Raw genomic sequence first — 19,496 nt, forward strand, 5'->3', positions numbered from 1 at the left:
CTTTGGAGCAGGGGTGGGCAATTATCCCAGCATGAATCCCAGCAACCGATAAGGTCCCACAGAGTTGGCCTTCTCCGGGTCCCGTCGACTAAACAATGTCGTTTGGCGGGCCCCAGGGGAAGAGCCTTCTCTGTGGTGGCCCTGGCCCTCTGGAACCAACTCCCCCCAGAGATTAGAACTGCCCCCACCCTCCCTGTCTTTTGTAAACTACTCAAGACTCATTTATGCCGCCAATATAATTAACTCAGTTCTACCCAATAATATGTAGGATATTCCTTCCCCCTAGGCCATTACAAGTTATGCATGGTATGTTTGTGTGTATGTTTGGTTTTATTATAAGGGTTTTTAGTTGTTTTATTAATTGGATTGCTACATGCTGTTTTTATCACTGTTGTTAGCCGCCCCCCAGTCTGCGGAGAGGGGCGGCATACAAATCTAATAAATAAAATAAATAAATAAATAAATAAATAATTTTGCCATGGGGCTGCATGAGAAATTGAGATTGTTTTAGAGGGCCGGATTAATATAATTAACTCAGTTCTACCCAATACTATATATTATTGGGTAGAACTGAGTTAAGTATATTATAATTATAAATTATAATTATATTTATATATATATTTATATATATATATATATATATATATATATATATATATAAAATTATATATTATAATTATATTACAATTATAATATATAATTAATTATATAATTATAAATTAATTGCCCACCCCTTCTTTCCTTGTTCCCTCCATTTCTCCTTCCTTCCTTCTCCAGATGGAGAGAAGCTTCTGTCTCTCTGATTTTCTCTGCCTTTTATTTCTGCTTTTGGGCAGTTCTTTACTTCTCTTTCAAAATATTCCTTTCAGCTGCCTCTCTTCAACTGACCTACGATGTCAGTTGAGAAAACATAGTGGAGACTTTGCCTGAAAGTAGCTTTGGATTCCTCTTCTTCTTCCTCCTCCCTTTTTTCCCTCTGAGAGGTGGGGTGGGGTGGGGGTTTGCTTTAAATTTCTTGGAAAGGCCGATGAAACCAATGAACAGTTAAAAAATGAGCATTTATTGGACTCCTTCCTTCCTTCCTTCCTTCCTTCCTTCCTTCCTTCCTTCCTTCCTTCCTTCCTTCCTTCTTACCTCCGCGGGCCGATCACAGACAGCGTGCGGGCCGCATCCAGTCCCTGGGCCGCACTTTGCCCAGGTCTGCTTTGTGGCCTGGGGAAGGTCAAAACATGAGCCTACTGGGCCCACCATAAGTTGAGAAACAGGCCATTTCCGGCCGCCAGAGAGCCTCCAGGGGGTGGGTGGCGCTGTGTTTGCCCTCCCCAGGCACTAAATTATGGGTGTGGGCATTCGTGCATGCGTGATAGCACATGTGCATGATTTTTCAGCACATGAGAGAATAAAAGTTCACCCTCACTGGCACATAAACTCTGGCATTCTACTTGGGAGACAGGTGAAAGCTAAGCAAGTTAAGACGGCTTGAATGAAAAAAAAAGGAAAGAAAATCCCAGCGATTAAAAAGTTTTGAGTAATTTAATTGCAAACCTCATACAAAACTAGGAACATTGCTTTTCAACAGTTAAAGGCGACCACGGTTATAAAATGCAAACCTAGAAATAGGTTTATGTCATTATCAAACCAGAGTATACAGTAACAGAAAAGAGGTACAAAAACAAGGCCACCAGCCCCACGTGGGGCAGAAGCAGGATGTTTACATGCTTAGAAGCATCCGGAATGCATTTGAGGGAGGGGGGGGTTCACTGCCCCCGCCCCACCTCTCTTGGGAGTCTAATTAAGACCCATTTTGAAATGGGGGAAAGCAGGCTCCCAATAACGTTTCATACAATCCATTTCTATTCTCCATTTCGGTGGAATTCATACAGCCAGCAAAATCCAAATATATATATATATATATATATTTTTCTAAATTCCATAACTCAAAGTGTTAGTTTTGAGAAATTTAGACCCACTAATAAATGAAGTTGCAAAATCAACCACCTGTTTACAACCACGTCACTGCTATTCCCTGATAGTACAAATTGCAATTCTGTTGCATTAATCAAAAAACAAATCTCTCCCCTGATGTTAGGGAGAAACAGATGTGCAGCCCTTTTGCCCTTTATCAACAATATTTTTTAGACTGGAGACTCTTATCCACTCAACCCCTTGACCATTCCCACATGGGTCTGCTTTTTGGATGAAATTAGAAGTGAAACCCAGCTGGGTAAATCCCAAAAAATGTCAGAAGTGTTAACAGTGACACAGTGTCATAAGGTGAGGAATTCTTTCAGCCACCTTCTGTCTCATTTGTGGAATTCTAGGCAATGGAGGAGAAGCGTCTTCCCAGATTCTCGGGGTGAATGGGTTCCTTCTGCAGCTTCAGTCTACACAGAATGAAAAACCCCTCTGTAGGTGTTGGAAGGACATAGTGAAACGCATTCAAGGAAAGCACAGAGATCGTTTTACAGTTCAAAAGGCTTTTGTGCTGATCCTGAGCAGTCACCACTTTATGCGCTAAAGGAAGAGCTCTCTGCTCGCTCTTCCTCACCAACGCCGAGCTCGCTCGCTCTGTTGCGGAGAGAGTCCAACGAAGGCGTTTTGTGTAGCGCGCCGAAGAAGAATGGGCACCTGCGTTTCTCCTGGGGCAAAGATCTCCTTCCTCGCCCCACTATTGAGCTTCCGCTGCGGTAATCTCTCTCATTTAAAGGATTTCCTTTCATCTCAAGCCAGGCAAGTGCTTCCTTCAGCAAGTCATGCAACGTGGACGGATGCTGTTGTCGGATGGAGGGTTGGGGTCCACCTAGATTTCAAGGAGAGCAAGAACGGAGAAAAGTTACCCACAGATCCTCCAGGAAATTTGATTGGATAAAATACATTTACTAGCAAGATCTTGATAGCGGCTAGGACAGGAGTTGGCAACCCGCGGCTCTGGAGCCGCATGTGGCTCTTTCATCCCCCTGCTGCCTCTTCCTGTCGCCGGTCGTCTCCACACTTGATAGGGCTTTTGGTTAGGAGAGGTAGAGGAAAAAGGACTATACTAGGAGGAGACTCTATGGTGGAGGAAGTGGACTTCTGGTCGGTAGAGGAAAAAGGACTGCACTAGGAGGAGACTCTATGGTGGAGGAAGTGGACTTCTGGTCGGTAGAGGAAAAAGGACTGCACTAGAAGGAGACTCTATGGTGGAGGAAGTGGACTTCTGGTTGGTAGAGGAAAAAGGACTATACTAGGAGGAGACTCTATGGTGGAGGAAGTGGACTTCTGGTCGGTAGAGGAAAAAGGACTGCACTAGGAGGAGACTCTATGGTGGAGGAAGTGGACTTCTGGTCGGTAGAGGAAAAAGGACTGCACTAGGAGGAGACTCTATGGTGGAGGAAGTGGACTTCTGGTCGGTAGAGGAAAAAGGACTGCACTAGGAGGAGACTCTATGGTGGAGGAAGTGGACTTCTGGTCGGTAGAGGAAAAAGGACTGCACTAGAAGGAGAATCTATGGTGGAGGAAGTGGACTTCTGGTCGGTAGAGGAAAAAGGACTGCACTAGGAGGAGACTCTATGGTGGAGGAAGTGGACGTCTGGTCGGTAGAGGAAAAAGGACTGCACTAGAAGGAGACTCTATGGTGGAGGTGGACCTCCGGTCGGTAGAGGAAAAAGGACTGCACTAGAAGGAGACTCTATGGTGGAGGAAGTGGATTTCTGGTCGGTAGAGGAAAAAGGACTGCACTAGAAGGAGACTCTATGGTGGAGGAAGTGGACTTCTGGTTGGTAGAGGAAAAAGGACTGCACTAGAAGGAGACTCTATGGTGGAGGAAGTGGACTTCTGGTCGGTAGAGGAAAAAGGACTGCACTAGAAGGAGACTCTATGGTGGAGGAAGTGGACGTCTGGTCGGTAGAGGAAAAAGGACTGCACTAGAAGGAGACTCTATGGTGGAGGTGGACCTCCGGTCGGTAGAGGAAAAAGGACTGCACTAGAAGGAGACTCTATGGTGGAGGAAGTGGACTTCTGGTCGGTAGAGGAAAAAGGACTGCACTAGGAGGAGACTCTATGGTGGAGGAAGTGGACGTCTGGTCGGTAGAGGAAAAAGGACTGCACTAGAAGGAGACTCTATGGTGGAGGTGGACCTCCGGTCGGTAGAGGAAAAAGGACTGCACTAGAAGGAGACTCTATGGTGGAGGAAGTGGACTTCTGGTCGGTAGAGGAAAAAGGACTGCACTAGGAGGAGACTCTATGGTGGAGGAAGTGGACTTCTGGTCGGTAGAGGAAAAAGGACTGCACTAGGAGGAGACTCTATGGTGGAGGAAGTGGACTTCTGGTCGGTAGAGGAAAAAGGACTGCACTAGGAGGAGACTCTATGGTGGAGGAAGTGGACTTCTGGTCGGTAGAGGAAAAAGGACTGCACTAGAAGGAGAATCTATGGTGGAGGAAGTGGACTTCTGGTCGGTAGAGGAAAAAGGACTGCACTAGGAGGAGACTCTATGGTGGAGGAAGTGGACGTCTGGTCGGTAGAGGAAAAAGGACTGCACTAGAAGGAGACTCTATGGTGGAGGTGGACCTCCGGTCGGTAGAGGAAAAAGGACTGCACTAGAAGGAGACTCTATGGTGGAGGAAGTGGATTTCTGGTCGGTAGAGGAAAAAGGACTGCACTAGAAGGAGACTCTATGGTGGAGGAAGTGGACTTCTGGTTGGTAGAGGAAAAAGGACTGCACTAGAAGGAGACTCTATGGTGGAGGAAGTGGACTTCTGGTTGGTAGAGGAAAAAGGACTGCACTAGAAGGAGACTCTATGGTGGAGGAAGTGGACTTCTGGTTGGTAGAGGAAAAAGGACTGCACTAGAAGGAGACTCTATGGTGGAGGAAGTGGACTTCTGGTCGGTAGAGGAAAAAGGACTGCACTAGAAGGAGACTCTATGGTGGAGGAAGTGGACTTCTGGTTGGTAGAGGAAAAAGGACTGCACTAGAAGGAGACTCTATGGTGGAGGAAGTGGACGTCTGGTCGGTAGAGGAAAAAGGACTGCACTAGAAGGAGACTCTATGGTGGAGGTGGACCTCCGGTCGGTAGAGGAAAAAGGACTGCACTAGAAGGAGACTCTATGGTGGAGGAAGTGGACTTCTGGTTGGTAGAGGAAAAAGGACTGCACTAGAAGGAGACTCTATGGTGGAGGAAGTGGACGTCTGGTCGGTAGAGGAAAAAGGACTGCACTAGAAGGAGACTCTATGGTGGAGGTGGACCTCCGGTCGGTAGAGGAAAAAGGACTGCACTAGAAGGAGACTCTATGGTGGAGGAAGTGGACTTCTGGTCGGTAGAGGAAAAAGGACTGCACTAGGAGGAGACTCTATGGTGGAGGAAGTGGACGTCTGGTCGGTAGAGGAAAAAGGACTGCACTAGAAGGAGACTCTATGGTGGAGGTGGACCTCCGGTCGGTAGAGGAAAAAGGACTGCACTAGAAGGAGACTCTATGGTGGAGGAAGTGGATTTCTGGTCGGTAGAGGAAAAAGGACTGCACTAGAAGGAGACTCTATGGTGGAGGAAGTGGACTTCTGGTCGGTAGAGGAAAAAGGACTGCACTAGGAGGAGACTCTATGGTGGAGGAAGTGGACGTCTGGTCGGTAGAGGAAAAAGGACTGCACTAGAAGGAGACTCTATGGTGGAGGTGGACCTCCGGTCGGTAGAGGAAAAAGGACTGCACTAGAAGGAGACTCTATGGTGGAGGAAGTGGACTTCTGGTCGGTAGAGGAAAAAGGACTGCACTAGGAGGAGACTCTATGGTGGAGGAAGTGGACTTCTGGTCGGTAGAGGAAAAAGGACTGCACTAGGAGGAGACTCTATGGTGGAGGAAGTGGACTTCTGGTCGGTAGAGGAAAAAGGACTGCACTAGGAGGAGACTCTATGGTGGAGGAAGTGGACTTCTGGTCGGTAGAGGAAAAAGGACTGCACTAGAAGGAGAATCTATGGTGGAGGAAGTGGACTTCTGGTCGGTAGAGGAAAAAGGACTGCACTAGGAGGAGACTCTATGGTGGAGGAAGTGGACGTCTGGTCGGTAGAGGAAAAAGGACTGCACTAGAAGGAGACTCTATGGTGGAGGTGGACCTCCGGTCGGTAGAGGAAAAAGGACTGCACTAGAAGGAGACTCTATGGTGGAGGAAGTGGATTTCTGGTCGGTAGAGGAAAAAGGACTGCACTAGAAGGAGACTCTATGGTGGAGGAAGTGGACTTCTGGTTGGTAGAGGAAAAAGGACTGCACTAGAAGGAGACTCTATGGTGGAGGAAGTGGACTTCTGGTTGGTAGAGGAAAAAGGACTGCACTAGAAGGAGACTCTATGGTGGAGGAAGTGGACTTCTGGTCGGTAGAGGAAAAAGGACTGCACTAGAAGGAGACTCTATGGTGGAGGAAGTGGACTTCTGGTTGGTAGAGGAAAAAGGACTGCACTAGAAGGAGACTCTATGGTGGAGGAAGTGGACTTCTGGTTGGTAGAGGAAAAAGGACTGCACTAGAAGGAGACTCTATGGTGGAGGAAGTGGACTTCTGGTCGGTAGAGGAAAAAGGACTGCACTAGAAGGAGACTCTATGGTGGAGGAAGTGGACGTCTGGTCGGTAGAGGAAAAAGGACTGCACTAGAAGGAGACTCTATGGTGGAGGTGGACCTCCGGTCGGTAGAGGAAAAAGGACTGCACTAGAAGGAGACTCTATGGTGGAGGAAGTGGACTTCTGGTCGGTAGAGGAAAAAGGACTGCACTAGGAGGAGACTCTATGGTGGAGGAAGTGGACGTCTGGTCGGTAGAGGAAAAAGGACTGCACTAGAAGGAGACTCTATGGTGGAGGTGGACCTCCGGTCGGTAGAGGAAAAAGGACTGCACTAGAAGGAGACTCTATGGTGGAGGAAGTGGATTTCTGGTCGGTAGAGGAAAAAGGACTGCACTAGAAGGAGACTCTATGGTGGAGGAAGTGGACTTCTGGTCGGTAGAGGAAAAAGGACTGCACTAGGAGGAGACTCTATGGTGGAGGAAGTGGACGTCTGGTCGGTAGAGGAAAAAGGACTGCACTAGAAGGAGACTCTATGGTGGAGGTGGACCTCCGGTCGGTAGAGGAAAAAGGACTGCACTAGAAGGAGACTCTATGGTGGAGGAAGTGGACTTCTGGTCGGTAGAGGAAAAAGGACTGCACTAGGAGGAGACTCTATGGTGGAGGAAGTGGACTTCTGGTCGGTAGAGGAAAAAGGACTGCACTAGGAGGAGACTCTATGGTGGAGGAAGTGGACTTCTGGTCGGTAGAGGAAAAAGGACTGCACTAGGAGGAGACTCTATGGTGGAGGAAGTGGACTTCTGGTCGGTAGAGGAAAAAGGACTGCACTAGAAGGAGAATCTATGGTGGAGGAAGTGGACTTCTGGTCGGTAGAGGAAAAAGGACTGCACTAGGAGGAGACTCTATGGTGGAGGAAGTGGACGTCTGGTCGGTAGAGGAAAAAGGACTGCACTAGAAGGAGACTCTATGGTGGAGGTGGACCTCCGGTCGGTAGAGGAAAAAGGACTGCACTAGAAGGAGACTCTATGGTGGAGGAAGTGGATTTCTGGTCGGTAGAGGAAAAAGGACTGCACTAGAAGGAGACTCTATGGTGGAGGAAGTGGACTTCTGGTTGGTAGAGGAAAAAGGACTGCACTAGAAGGAGACTCTATGGTGGAGGAAGTGGACTTCTGGTTGGTAGAGGAAAAAGGACTGCACTAGAAGGAGACTCTATGGTGGAGGAAGTGGACTTCTGGTCGGTAGAGGAAAAAGGACTGCACTAGAAGGAGACTCTATGGTGGAGGAAGTGGACTTCTGGTTGGTAGAGGAAAAAGGACTGCACTAGAAGGAGACTCTATGGTGGAGGAAGTGGACTTCTGGTTGGTAGAGGAAAAAGGACTGCACTAGAAGGAGACTCTATGGTGGAGGAAGTGGACTTCTGGTCGGTAGAGGAAAAAGGACTGCACTAGAAGGAGACTCTATGGTGGAGGAAGTGGACGTCTGGTCGGTAGAGGAAAAAGGACTGCACTAGAAGGAGACTCTATGGTGGAGGTGGACCTCCGGTCGGTAGAGGAAAAAGGACTGCACTAGAAGGAGACTCTATGGTGGAGGAAGTGGACTTCTGGTCGGTAGAGGAAAAAGGACTGCACTAGGAGGAGACTCTATGGTGGAGGAAGTGGACGTCTGGTCGGTAGAGGAAAAAGGACTGCACTAGAAGGAGACTCTATGGTGGAGGTGGACCTCCGGTCGGTAGAGGAAAAAGGACTGCACTAGAAGGAGACTCTATGGTGGAGGAAGTGGATTTCTGGTCGGTAGAGGAAAAAGGACTGCACTAGAAGGAGACTCTATGGTGGAGGAAGTGGACTTCTGGTTGGTAGAGGTAAAAGGACTGCACTAGAAGGAGACTCTATGGTGGAGGAAGTGGACTTCTGGTTGGTAGAGGTAAAAGGACTGCACTAGAAGGAGACTCTATGGTGGAGGAAGTGGATTTCTGGTTGGTAGAGGTAAAAGGACTGCACTAGAAGGAGACTCTATGGTGGAGGAAGTGGACTTCTGGTCGGTAGAGGAAAAAGGACTGCACTAGGAGGAGACTCTATGGTGGAGGAAGTGGACGTCTGGTCGGTAGAGGAAAAAGGACTGCACTAGAAGGAGACTCTATGGTGGAGGTGGACCTCCGGTCGGTAGAGGAAAAAGGACTGCACTAGAAGGAGACTCTATGGTGGAGGAAGTGGATTTCTGGTCGGTAGAGGAAAAAGGACTGCACTAGAAGGAGACTCTATGGTGGAGGAAGTGGACTTCTGGTTGGTAGAGGTAAAAGGACTGCACTAGAAGGAGACTCTATGGTGGAGGAAGTGGACTTCTGGTTGGTAGAGGTAAAAGGACTGCACTAGAAGGAGACTCTATGGTGGAGGTGGACCTCCGGTCGGTAGAGGAAAAAGGACTGCACTAGAAGGAGACTCTATGGTGGAGGAAGTGGACTTCTGGTCGGTAGAGGAAAAAGGACTGCACTAGGAGGAGACTCTATGGTGGAGGAAGTGGACGTCTGGTCGGTAGAGGAAAAAGGACTGCACTAGAAGGAGACTCTATGGTGGAGGTGGACCTCCGGTCGGTAGAGGAAAAAGGACTGCACTAGAAGGAGACTCTATGGTGGAGGAAGTGGATTTCTGGTCGGTAGAGGAAAAAGGACTGCACTAGAAGGAGACTCTATGGTGGAGGAAGTGGACTTCTGGTTGGTAGAGGAAAAAGGACTGCACTAGAAGGAGACTCTATGGTGGAGGTGGACCTCCGGTCGGTAGAGGAAAAAGGACTGCACTAGAAGGAGACTCTATGGTGGAGGAAGTGGATTTCTGGTCGGTAGAGGAAAAAGGACTGCACTAGAAGGAGACTCTATGGTGGAGGAAGTGGACTTCTGGTTGGTAGAGGTAAAAGGACTGCACTAGAAGGAGACTCTATGGTGGAGGAAGTGGACTTCTGGTTGGTAGAGGTAAAAGGACTGCACTAGAAGGAGACTCTATGGTGGAGGTGGACCTCCGGTCGGTAGAGGAAAAAGGACTGCACTAGAAGGAGACTCTATGGTGGAGGAAGTGGACTTCTGGTCGGTAGAGGAAAAAGGACTGCACTAGGAGGAGACTCTATGGTGGAGGAAGTGGACGTCTGGTCGGTAGAGGAAAAAGGACTGCACTAGAAGGAGACTCTATGGTGGAGGTGGACCTCCGGTCGGTAGAGGAAAAAGGACTGCACTAGAAGGAGACTCTATGGTGGAGGAAGTGGATTTCTGGTCGGTAGAGGAAAAAGGACTGCACTAGAAGGAGACTCTATGGTGGAGGAAGTGGACTTCTGGTTGGTAGAGGAAAAAGGACTGCACTAGAAGGAGACTCTATGGTGGAGGAAGTGGACTTCTGGTTGGTAGAGGAAAAAGGACTGCACTAGAAGGAGACTCTATGGTGGAGGAAGTGGACTTCTGGTCGGTAGAGGAAAAAGGACTGCACTAGAAGGAGACTCTATGGTGGAGGAAGTGGACGTCTGGTCGGTAGAGGAAAAAGGACTGCACTAGAAGGAGACTCTATGGTGGAGGTGGACCTCCGGTCGGTAGAGGAAAAAGGACTGCACTAGAAGGAGACTCTATGGTGGAGGAAGTGGACTTCTGGTCGGTAGAGGAAAAAGGACTGCACTAGGAGGAGACTCTATGGTGGAGGAAGTGGACGTCTGGTCGGTAGAGGAAAAAGGACTGCACTAGAAGGAGACTCTATGGTGGAGGTGGACCTCCGGTCGGTAGAGGAAAAAGGACTGCACTAGAAGGAGACTCTATGGTGGAGGAAGTGGATTTCTGGTCGGTAGAGGAAAAAGGACTGCACTAGAAGGAGACTCTATGGTGGAGGAAGTGGATTTCTGGTCGGTAGAGGAAAAAGGACTGCACTAGAAGGAGACTCTATGGTGGAGGAAGTGGATTTCTGGTCGGTAGAGGAAAAAGGACTGCACTAGAAGGAGACTCTATGGTGGAGGAAGTGGATTTCTGGTCGGTAGAGGAAAAAGGACTGCACTAGAAGGAGACTCTATGGTGGAGGAAGTGGATTTCTGGTCGGTAGAGGAAAAAGGACTGCACTAGAAGGAGACTCTATGGTGGAGGAAGTGGATTTCTGGTCGGTAGAGGAAAAAGGACTGCACTAGAAGGAGACTCTATGGTGGAGGAAGTGGACTTCTGGTTGGTAGAGGTAAAAGGACTGCACTAGAAGGAGACTCTATGGTGGAGGAAGTGGACTTCTGGTTGGTAGAGGTAAAAGGACTGCACTAGAAGGAGACTCTATGGTGGAGGAAGTGGATTTCTGGTTGGTAGAGGTAAAAGGACTGCACTAGAAGGAGACTCTATGGTGGAGGAAGTGGACTTCTGGTTGGTAGAGGAAAAAGGACTGCACTAGAAGGAGACTCTATGGTGGAGGAAGTGGACTTCTGGTCGGTAGAGGAAAAAGGACTGCACTAGAAGGAGACTCTATGGTGGAGGAAGTGGACGTCTGGTCGGTAGAGGAAAAAGGACTGCACTAGAAGGAGACTCTATGGTGGAGGTGGACCTCCGGTCGGTAGAGGAAAAAGGACTGCACTAGAAGGAGACTCTATGGTGGAGGAAGTGGACTTCTGGTCGGTAGAGGAAAAAGGACTGCACTAGGAGGAGACTCTATGGTGGAGGAAGTGGACGTCTGGTCGGTAGAGGAAAAAGGACTGCACTAGAAGGAGACTCTATGGTGGAGGTGGACCTCCGGTCGGTAGAGGAAAAAGGACTGCACTAGAAGGAGACTCTATGGTGGAGGAAGTGGATTTCTGGTCGGTAGAGGAAAAAGGACTGCACTAGAAGGAGACTCTATGGTGGAGGAAGTGGACTTCTGGTTGGTAGAGGTAAAAGGACTGCACTAGAAGGAGACTCTATGGTGGAGGAAGTGGACTTCTGGTTGGTAGAGGAAAAAGGACTGCACTAGAAGGAGACTCTATGGTGGAGGAAGTGGATTTCTGGTTGGTAGAGGTAAAAGGACTGCACTAGAAGGAGACTCTATGGTGGAGGAAGTGGACTTCTGGTTGGTAGAGGTAAAAGGACTGCACTAGAAGGAGACTCTATGGTGGAGGAAGTGGACTTCTGGTCGGTAGAGGAAAAAGGACTGCACTAGAAGGAGACTCTATGGTGGAGGAAGTGGACTTCTGGTCAGTAGAGGAAAAAGGACTGCACTAGAAGGAGACTCTATGGTGGAGGAAGTGGACTTCTGGTCGGTAGACGAAAAAGGACTGCACTAGAAGGAGACTCTATGGTGGAGGAAGTGGACTTCTGGTCGGTAGACGAAAAAGGACTGCACTAGAAGGAGACTCTATGGTGGAGGTGGACCTCCAGTCGGTAGAGGAAAAAGGACTGCACTAGAAGGAGACTCTATGGTGGAGGTGGACCTCCGGTCGGTAGAGGAAAAAGGACTGCACTAGAAGGAGACTCTATGGTGGAGGAAGTGGATTTCTGGTCGGTAGAGGAAAAAGGACTGCACTAGAAGGAGACTCTATGGTGGAGGAAGTGGACTTCTGGTTGGTAGAGGTAAAAGGACTGCACTAGAAGGAGACTCTATGGTGGAGGAAGTGGACTTCTGGTTGGTAGAGGTAAAAGGACTGCACTAGAAGGAGACTCTATGGTGGAGGAAGTGGACTTCTGGTCGGTAGAGGAAAAAGGACTGCACTAGAAGGAGACTCTATGGTGGAGGAAGTGGACTTCTGGTCAGTAGAGGAAAAAGGACTGCACTAGAAGGAGACTCTATGGTGGAGGAAGTGGACTTCTGGTCGGTAGAGGAAAAAGGACTGCACTAGAAGGAGACTCTATGGTGGAGGAAGTGGACTTCTGGTCGGTAGAGGAAAAAGGACTGCACTAGAAGGAGACTCTATGGTGGAGGTGGACCTCCAGTCGGTAGAGGAAAAAGGACTGCACTAGAAGGAGACTCTATGGTGGAGGAAGTGGATTTCTGGTCGGTAGAGGAAAAAGGACTGTACTAGAAGGAGACTCTATGGTGGAGGTGGACTTCCGGTCGGTAGAGGAAAAAGGACTGCACTAGAAGGAGACTCTATGGTGGAGGAAGTGGACTTCTGGTCGGTAGAGGAAAAAGGACTGCACTAGAAGGAGACTCTATGGTGGAGGTGGACCTCCGGTCGGTAGAGGAAAAAGGACTGCACTAGAAGGAGAATCTATGGTGGAGGAAGTGGATTTCTGGTCGGTAGAGGAAAAAGGACTGTACTAGAAGGAGACTCTATGGTGGAGGTGGACTTCCGGTCGGTAGAGGAAAAAGGACTGCACTAGAAGGAGGCTCTATGGTGGAGGAAGTGGACTTCTGGTCGGTAGAGGAAAAAGGACTGCACTAGAAGGAGACTCTATGGTGGAGGAAGTGGACTTCCGGTCGGTAGACGAAAAAGGACTGCACTAGAAGGAGACTCTATGGTGGAGGAAGTGGACTTCTGGTCGGTAGAGGAAAAAGGACTGCACTAGAAGGAGACTCTATGGTGGAGGTGGACCTCCAGTCGGTAGAGGAAAAAGGACTGCACTAGAAGGAGACTCTATGGTGGAGGAAGTGGATTTCTGGTCGGTAGAGGAAAAAGGACTGTACTAGAAGGAGACTCTATGGTGGAGGTGGACTTCCGGTCGGTAGAGGAAAAAGGACTGCACTAGAAGGAGACTCTATGGTGGAGGAAGTGGACTTCTGGTCGGTAGAGGAAAAAGGACTGCACTAGAAGGAGACTCTATGGTGGAGGTGGACCTCCGGTCGGTAGAGGAAAAAGGACTGCACTAGAAGGAGAATCTATGGTGGAGGAAGTGGATTTCTGGTCGGTAGAGGAAAAAGGACTGTACTAGAAGGAGACTCTATGGTGGAGGTGGACTTCCGGTCGGTAGAGGAAAAAGGACTGCACTAGAAGGAGGCTCTATGGTGGAGGAAGTGGACTTCCGGTCGGCAGAGGTAAAAAGACTCTATGGCAGTGATGGTGAACCTTTTTTTCCTCGAGTGCCGAAAGCGTGCGCCCCTGGCGCTATCGCACTTGTCTGCGTGCCCACACCCATAATTCAATGCCCCCAAACTGCACCCATGCATGCTTAACCCTCACTGCCCTGCCTCTGTGCAGAACATCTCCTGCTCCCGTTTCCCAACTTCCAGTGGGCTCAGAGACTTTCTTGGAACCTGGGTGGTGGTGAAAACGGCCTCCCCCGCCCTCCTGGAGGCCAAAACCCCCCTCCCAGAGCCTCAGCACAAGCCAAAAATCAGCTGGAGCTGAACTAGGGTAACGACTTGGTGCCGGCCAATATGGCTCTGCGTGCCACCTGTGGCACTCGTGCCATAGGTTTGCCATCACGGCTCTATGGTATTGGGATGGTGGGGGGGAGGGAACTGAACTTCCGGTGGGTCCAGAATTGAAGGGGGGGGGGGCTTTTGGTTGGGGCCTTTGTGGCTCTTTCAGCGTTTAAGGTTGCCAACCCCCGAGCTAGGATAAGAAGGGCAACAAAAAGTACAACTTTTCCACCAAAACAATATGTCGTGTACTACTCTCTTGTGCTCACCTCAGAGTAGAGAGGAGGTGGTCGGAAACGAAATTCCTGGATGTAGGCAAAGAAAGGTCCTTCAAGTAAGGCAGGACATTCATCCCGAGGAGGAGACAAGTTCTCAGTGGTTTCTTCACCAGACACTACCGAAGAGTACTCTGGGGGAGCTAAGGAGAAACACAGTAGATTAACCTGAGTGCCTCTTAACATGATTTCTAGGCTTAAAATCTAGATGATGCTATCAGCAGCCCCTCACTATGTTTTTACATAAATTATCCCAAACATTATCTAAGGACAACATTTGTCATAACTTAGCAAACTTATTATTATTTTAAACATCCCAAGAAAGATGGTATCTAGTTTTAAAATTACAGAAGATTGCAACTTGCTACACTGAGAAAACTTTAATGTCACAAATGCATGCTCTAGCCACGGACCTCAGGAATTCACCCACCTTTAACTAACACACACACACGATAAGCTATTACAAACTTTAATATTTTAGAAATATTTTGTGTTTTTTTTTTACAAAAGCACAATTTTTGGAATTCTGCTTGAGGCAGGCCTTCTTAGTAGAGATGCTACTAATTCAAGGACCATTAACAAGAGAATTCCTTTCCCTATTTTCAATCACTAGGTCCCAAAAGATGCTTTTTCCAGCACGCTACTGGAATTTTTTCCCCCCTTTTCCAAGAAGCTCAGTAGTGGAGTGGTTAGAGTGCAAGCTACTTCCGCTGATCACCCGCTGCCAGGAGCTTGGCAAATTGAATCTCAGTAGGGTCAAGGTTGACTCAGCCTTCCATCCTTCCAAGATCGGTAAAACGAGGACCCAGATTGTTGGGGGCAATATGTTTACTCTTTGTAAACCACTTAGAGAGGGCTGTAAAGCACTGTGAAGCGGTACATACCGGTAAGTCTAAATGTTATTGCTTAATACTTTGAAAAAGTATTGTTTCTCCTGGAAGAAACTTCTTCAGTTCTAGATGAATTAGAACTGAAGACGCTTCTTGGGTAAGAAGTAAAAACATTTTCAAAGGAAAACCCCCCCAAGAAAATCCAGTTGCCTTTTGGGATAACCATGCACCTTTGGGATAACCATGACCTGGAATCGGGATGATTGAAAATCTCCATAGACCAGAGGTCCCCAAATTTGGCAAGTTTTAAGACTTCAACTCCCAGAATTCTCCAGCCAACTATGGTCTTTAAAGTTACCAGGTTTGAAGACCTCTGCCATGGACTCTCAATCCATAGAGACCTATGGAAGACCTCTGCCATAGATCTCCCAATTCATTTCACTCTTTATTTCAACCTTAAGCCGCTTACCCTCGGGGCGTTCCGAGATCCCCAACTGTAGCCAATCCATATTGAGGCTGTACTGGCTGCTGATGCTGGAAGTGCGGCTGCCAAATGGGTGCAAAGGAATTGTGCCTATCACTAGTGGCAACTCCAGGAGCAGCTTGGAAGTCCCTGGGATGTCAACACAGACCTGCCATTAAAAAAAAAAAGTCCACCATTAGCTTTTAGGGGAAAGAGAGAGAGAGAGAGAGAGAGGAAAAGACACTATCTCATCCAACATTTCCAGTTTGCCCTAAATAAAGCAAATCCGGGCTCCTTTGTTCTACATTTCAAAAGCTAAGACTGCATTTCTATATATAACACACATATATATATTAGTTCTGGACACTATGCCTTAAATAGGATTTTAATTGCAACAGGGGAAAAGGCAACGAGAAATATTATGGTCATCACCTATAAAGCCCTTCATGGCACCGGACCAGGGTATCTCCGGGACCGCCTTCTGCCGCACGAATCCCAGCGACCGGTTAGGTCCCACAGAGTTGGTCTCCTCCGGGTCCCACAGAGTTGGTCTCCTCTGGGTCCCGTCAACTAAACAATGTCGTTTGGCGGGACCCAGAGGAAGAGCCTTCTCTGTGGCGGCTCCGACCCTCTGGAATCAGCTCCCTCCAGAGATTAGAACTGCCCCCACCCTCCTTGCCTTTCGTAAACTCCTTAAAACCCACCTCTGTCGTCAAGCGTGGGGGAACTGAAACATCTCCCCCTGCCTATGTAGTTTTTTGTGTATGAAATGACTGTATGTACGTTTTTTATATATTGGAGTTTCTTGTTTTTTAGACTTTTTAAATGTATTATTGTTATTTTAGATTCTAACTATTAGATTTGTCATTATATATGGTTTTTATCATTGCTGCAAGCCGCCCCGAGTCTACGGAGAGGGGCGGCATACAAATCTAATAAATAATAATAAATAATAATAATAATAATATGGGGCAAATCCTATGTGTCTGAGAGTGAGGATGTTTGGCTTCTATTTTTCCCAAATGGATCAATGAACACTCAAGCATATTTGCATACAGTAAAAGGCAACTGAAAAGCATGCCAGGCAAGTGGGCGGGAGCTTCCGGCCAGCGGCGTTACCGGTTCTTATAACTGGGTTGACCCAGAAGTAACCCACAGCTGAACTGATAGTGTGGCTGGCAAAGACTGGAATATTCTCCCTGGGGAAGCTCTTTTTATTGCCCTAAAAGGAGTCTAGACTATGATTGTCCAACCGTGACAATTTTAAGACATGTAGACTTCAACTCCCAGAATTCCCCATGCTGCAAATTTTAAAGTGGGCAAGGTTGGATGTTAAAGTTTTAAAATGGCCAGGTCTGAGATAGGAGAAATCTCATTTAGATAATGTGCCTTCAAGTCTGGAATTTGACTTCTGGAGATTATATGGACAAGTTCATGCAGTTTTCTTGGCCACACTTTTTTGGGGAAAGTGGTTTGCCTTTGTGTTTTTCCCGAGCTGAGAAATGAAGGTTGGCCCAATGTCAGCTACATACAGTAAAAGGCAACTGATGCAGTAGCGTCCGAGGCAGGATTAGATCTCGTTTCAAGACATGTTTAGGTGAAGGGGGGAAAAAAAGAAATATTTCACCCAACTGATTTTGGCCGTTCCATTTGTTTTGTTAATTTCACTGACTCTATCCAGCTTGTAAATGATTAACTTTGGCTGCTGTTCAAGTACCAGATTAAAACAAATGGTTTGAAATACACTGCTCAAAAAAAATTAAGGGAACACTTAAATAACACAATATAATTCCAAGTAAATCAAACTTCTGTGAAATCAAACTGTCCACTTAGGAAGCAACGCTGATGGACAATCAATTTCACCTGCTGTTGTGCACATTGAACTTTGAACCAAGTATTCAATGAGAATATTTCATTCATTCAGATCCAGGATGTGTTCTTTAGAGTGTTCCCTTTATTTTTTGAAGTGGTATAGTTCACATGAATAGCCTGAGCTCTTTAAAGAAGAGGAAGGCTAAATGGATGAGCAAATAATACTGTATCTCCAGAATATCTCCGGTACCGCGGTCCCAGAATATCTCCGGGACCGCCTTCTGCCGCACGAATCCCAGCGACCAGTTAGGTCCCACAGAGTTGGCCTTCTCCGGGTCCCGTCGACTAAGCAACGTCGTCTGGCGGGACCCAGGAGAAGAGCCTTCTCTGTGGCGGCCCCGACCCTCTGGAACCAGCTCCCCCCAGATATCAGAGTTGCCCCCACCCTCCTTGCCTTTCGCAAGCTCCTTAAAACCCACCTCTGTCGTCAGGCATGGGGGAATTGAAATTTTCCCTTCCCCCTAGGCTTATAGAATTTATACATGGTATGCTTGTATGTATGAGTGGTTATTTGAATTGGGTTTTTTAAGATTATTTTTAATATTAGATTTGTTTACATTGTTTTTTTATATTGTTGTTAGCCGCCCCCAGTCCTCGGAGACGGGTGGCATACAAATCTAATAAATACAAATACAAATAAAAACGAGGTTTTTCTGGGATGAGGAGTGTTCATCCACCAGACAATCCCCAAACCTCTAAACACTGTTATTGTTACATGGAAGCCCTCCTTCACCTCACCTTCAATGCATATTCAACGTGGATGATGCGACACTGCAGGATGGAGGGCCCAACCGGTGGGATCTTGAGCGCACGGCCGTGCCACACCTCTCTCGTCCCTGCGATAATGGAGTCTCCCGCAATGCTTGCCACTACACATTTCTTCTGTTTTTTAGTGCCCCGGGCAATGAATGTCTGTGTCTGGATGATGGCAGCCTTTGGTACGATGGAACGGTTGGTGCAGTTGTCGATTTCAGCAAAGATGGGAATGACCTCACCTGCACAAGAGAATGGAAGAGGGGCGGGTATTAGACGAGAGTTACTCGTCTGCTCTTTTAATCTTTTTCTCTAACCTTTTGCTGCTCTTTGAAATTTTTGGCAAGGGCATGCGTGTGTTTGATGGCAATACTTCTCCCTTCCCCTCACCCCAAGAATTTTGATGGCCTAGTTCAGGGGTCCCCAAACTGGGCAACTTTAAGACTTGTGGACTTCAACTCCCAGAATTCTCCAGCCAGCATAGCTGGCTGGAGAATTCTGGGAGTTGAAGTCCACAAGTCTTAAAGTTGCCCAGTTTGAAGGCCTCTGGCCTAGTTCTTCATGAGGGAGCTTTGAGAACATTTTACCTAATGCTATATTCATATAGCTGTCAAATGTATACACTTCCCGTCTCATATAAGCGACTTTGGGTGGTTTACAAGTAAAAAGAAAGAGACTCAATTTGGTCCAGTGATTAGGACACTAGTTAGAAGGTGGGAGACCACAAATTTAAGTCCCACTTTAGCCATGATAGCCACTGGGTAACACTGGGCCAGTCACTCTCTCCTCACAGAATTGTGGGGAAAATGAGGAGGAGGAAGGTGTATTGGGTTATTTGTAAAAAATAATAAAAGCTTGAATACAAATAAACAAATAACCCATACCACCATATACAAAAGACACAAACGGAGAATAAAAATAGGATTAGATGATAAAAAATGTGGAAGGAATACCATAAAACCAGTAACCACCCCTAGGGTTGCAGGTCACTTTCAAATCCCCATGTCAGCTTTGGCATTTGAGTGACTGCAGTTGTATAAAAACAAGCTACTCCCCAAAATTCTGCATTTTGGGGCACACGTCTGAGGTAAAGACAAAAAATGGAATTGTCCCTCCCTCCCTCTCCTTCCTTCCTTGTTCTTCCTTCCTTGTTCCTTCCTTCCTTCCTTGTTCTTCCTTCCTTCCTTCCTTGTTCCTTCCTTCCTTCCTTGTTCCTTCCTTCCTTCCTTCCTTGTTCCTTCCTTCCTTCCTTATTCCTTCCTTCCTTGTTCCTTCCTTCCTTCCTTGTTCTTCCTTCCTTCCTTCCTTGTTCCTTCCTTCCTTCCTTGTTCCTTCCTTCCTTCCTTGTTCTTCCTTCCTTGTTCCTTCCTTCCTTCCTTCCTTCCTTGTTCTTCCTTCCTTGTTCCTTGTTCTTCCTTCCTTCCTTCCTCCTTCCTCCTTCCTTGTTCTTCCTTCCTTCCTTCCTTTCTTCCTTCTTTCCCTTCCTTGTTCCTTCCTTCCTTCCTTCTTTCCCTTCCT

At 47.6% G+C, this 19,496-nt stretch overlaps 1 protein-coding gene across 2 annotated transcripts in view; it reads right to left on the reverse strand.

Moving 5' to 3' along the window:
• Positions 1-1,514: 1,514 nt before the first annotated feature.
• Positions 1,515-19,496, reverse strand: part of ARRDC2 (arrestin domain containing 2) — a 33,382-nt gene continuing 15,400 nt past the window's right edge. For both annotated transcript variants that reach the window (XM_070748117.1, XM_070748108.1), the window contains exons 5-8: positions 17,964-18,220; positions 15,360-15,522; positions 14,055-14,203; positions 1,515-2,800 (exon numbers count right to left, since the gene is read on the reverse strand). In XM_070748117.1, coding sequence (XP_070604218.1) covers positions 2,744-2,800; positions 14,055-14,203; positions 15,360-15,522; positions 17,964-18,220 — 626 coding nt within the window. In that variant the 3' untranslated portion in view covers positions 1,515-2,743. The remainder of the gene's footprint in view (positions 2,801-14,054; positions 14,204-15,359; positions 15,523-17,963; positions 18,221-19,496) is intronic.

This window comes from Erythrolamprus reginae, chromosome 1, assembly GCF_031021105.1.
Source record: "Erythrolamprus reginae isolate rEryReg1 chromosome 1, rEryReg1.hap1, whole genome shotgun sequence".
NCBI lineage: Eukaryota > Metazoa > Chordata > Lepidosauria > Squamata > Dipsadidae > Erythrolamprus > Erythrolamprus reginae.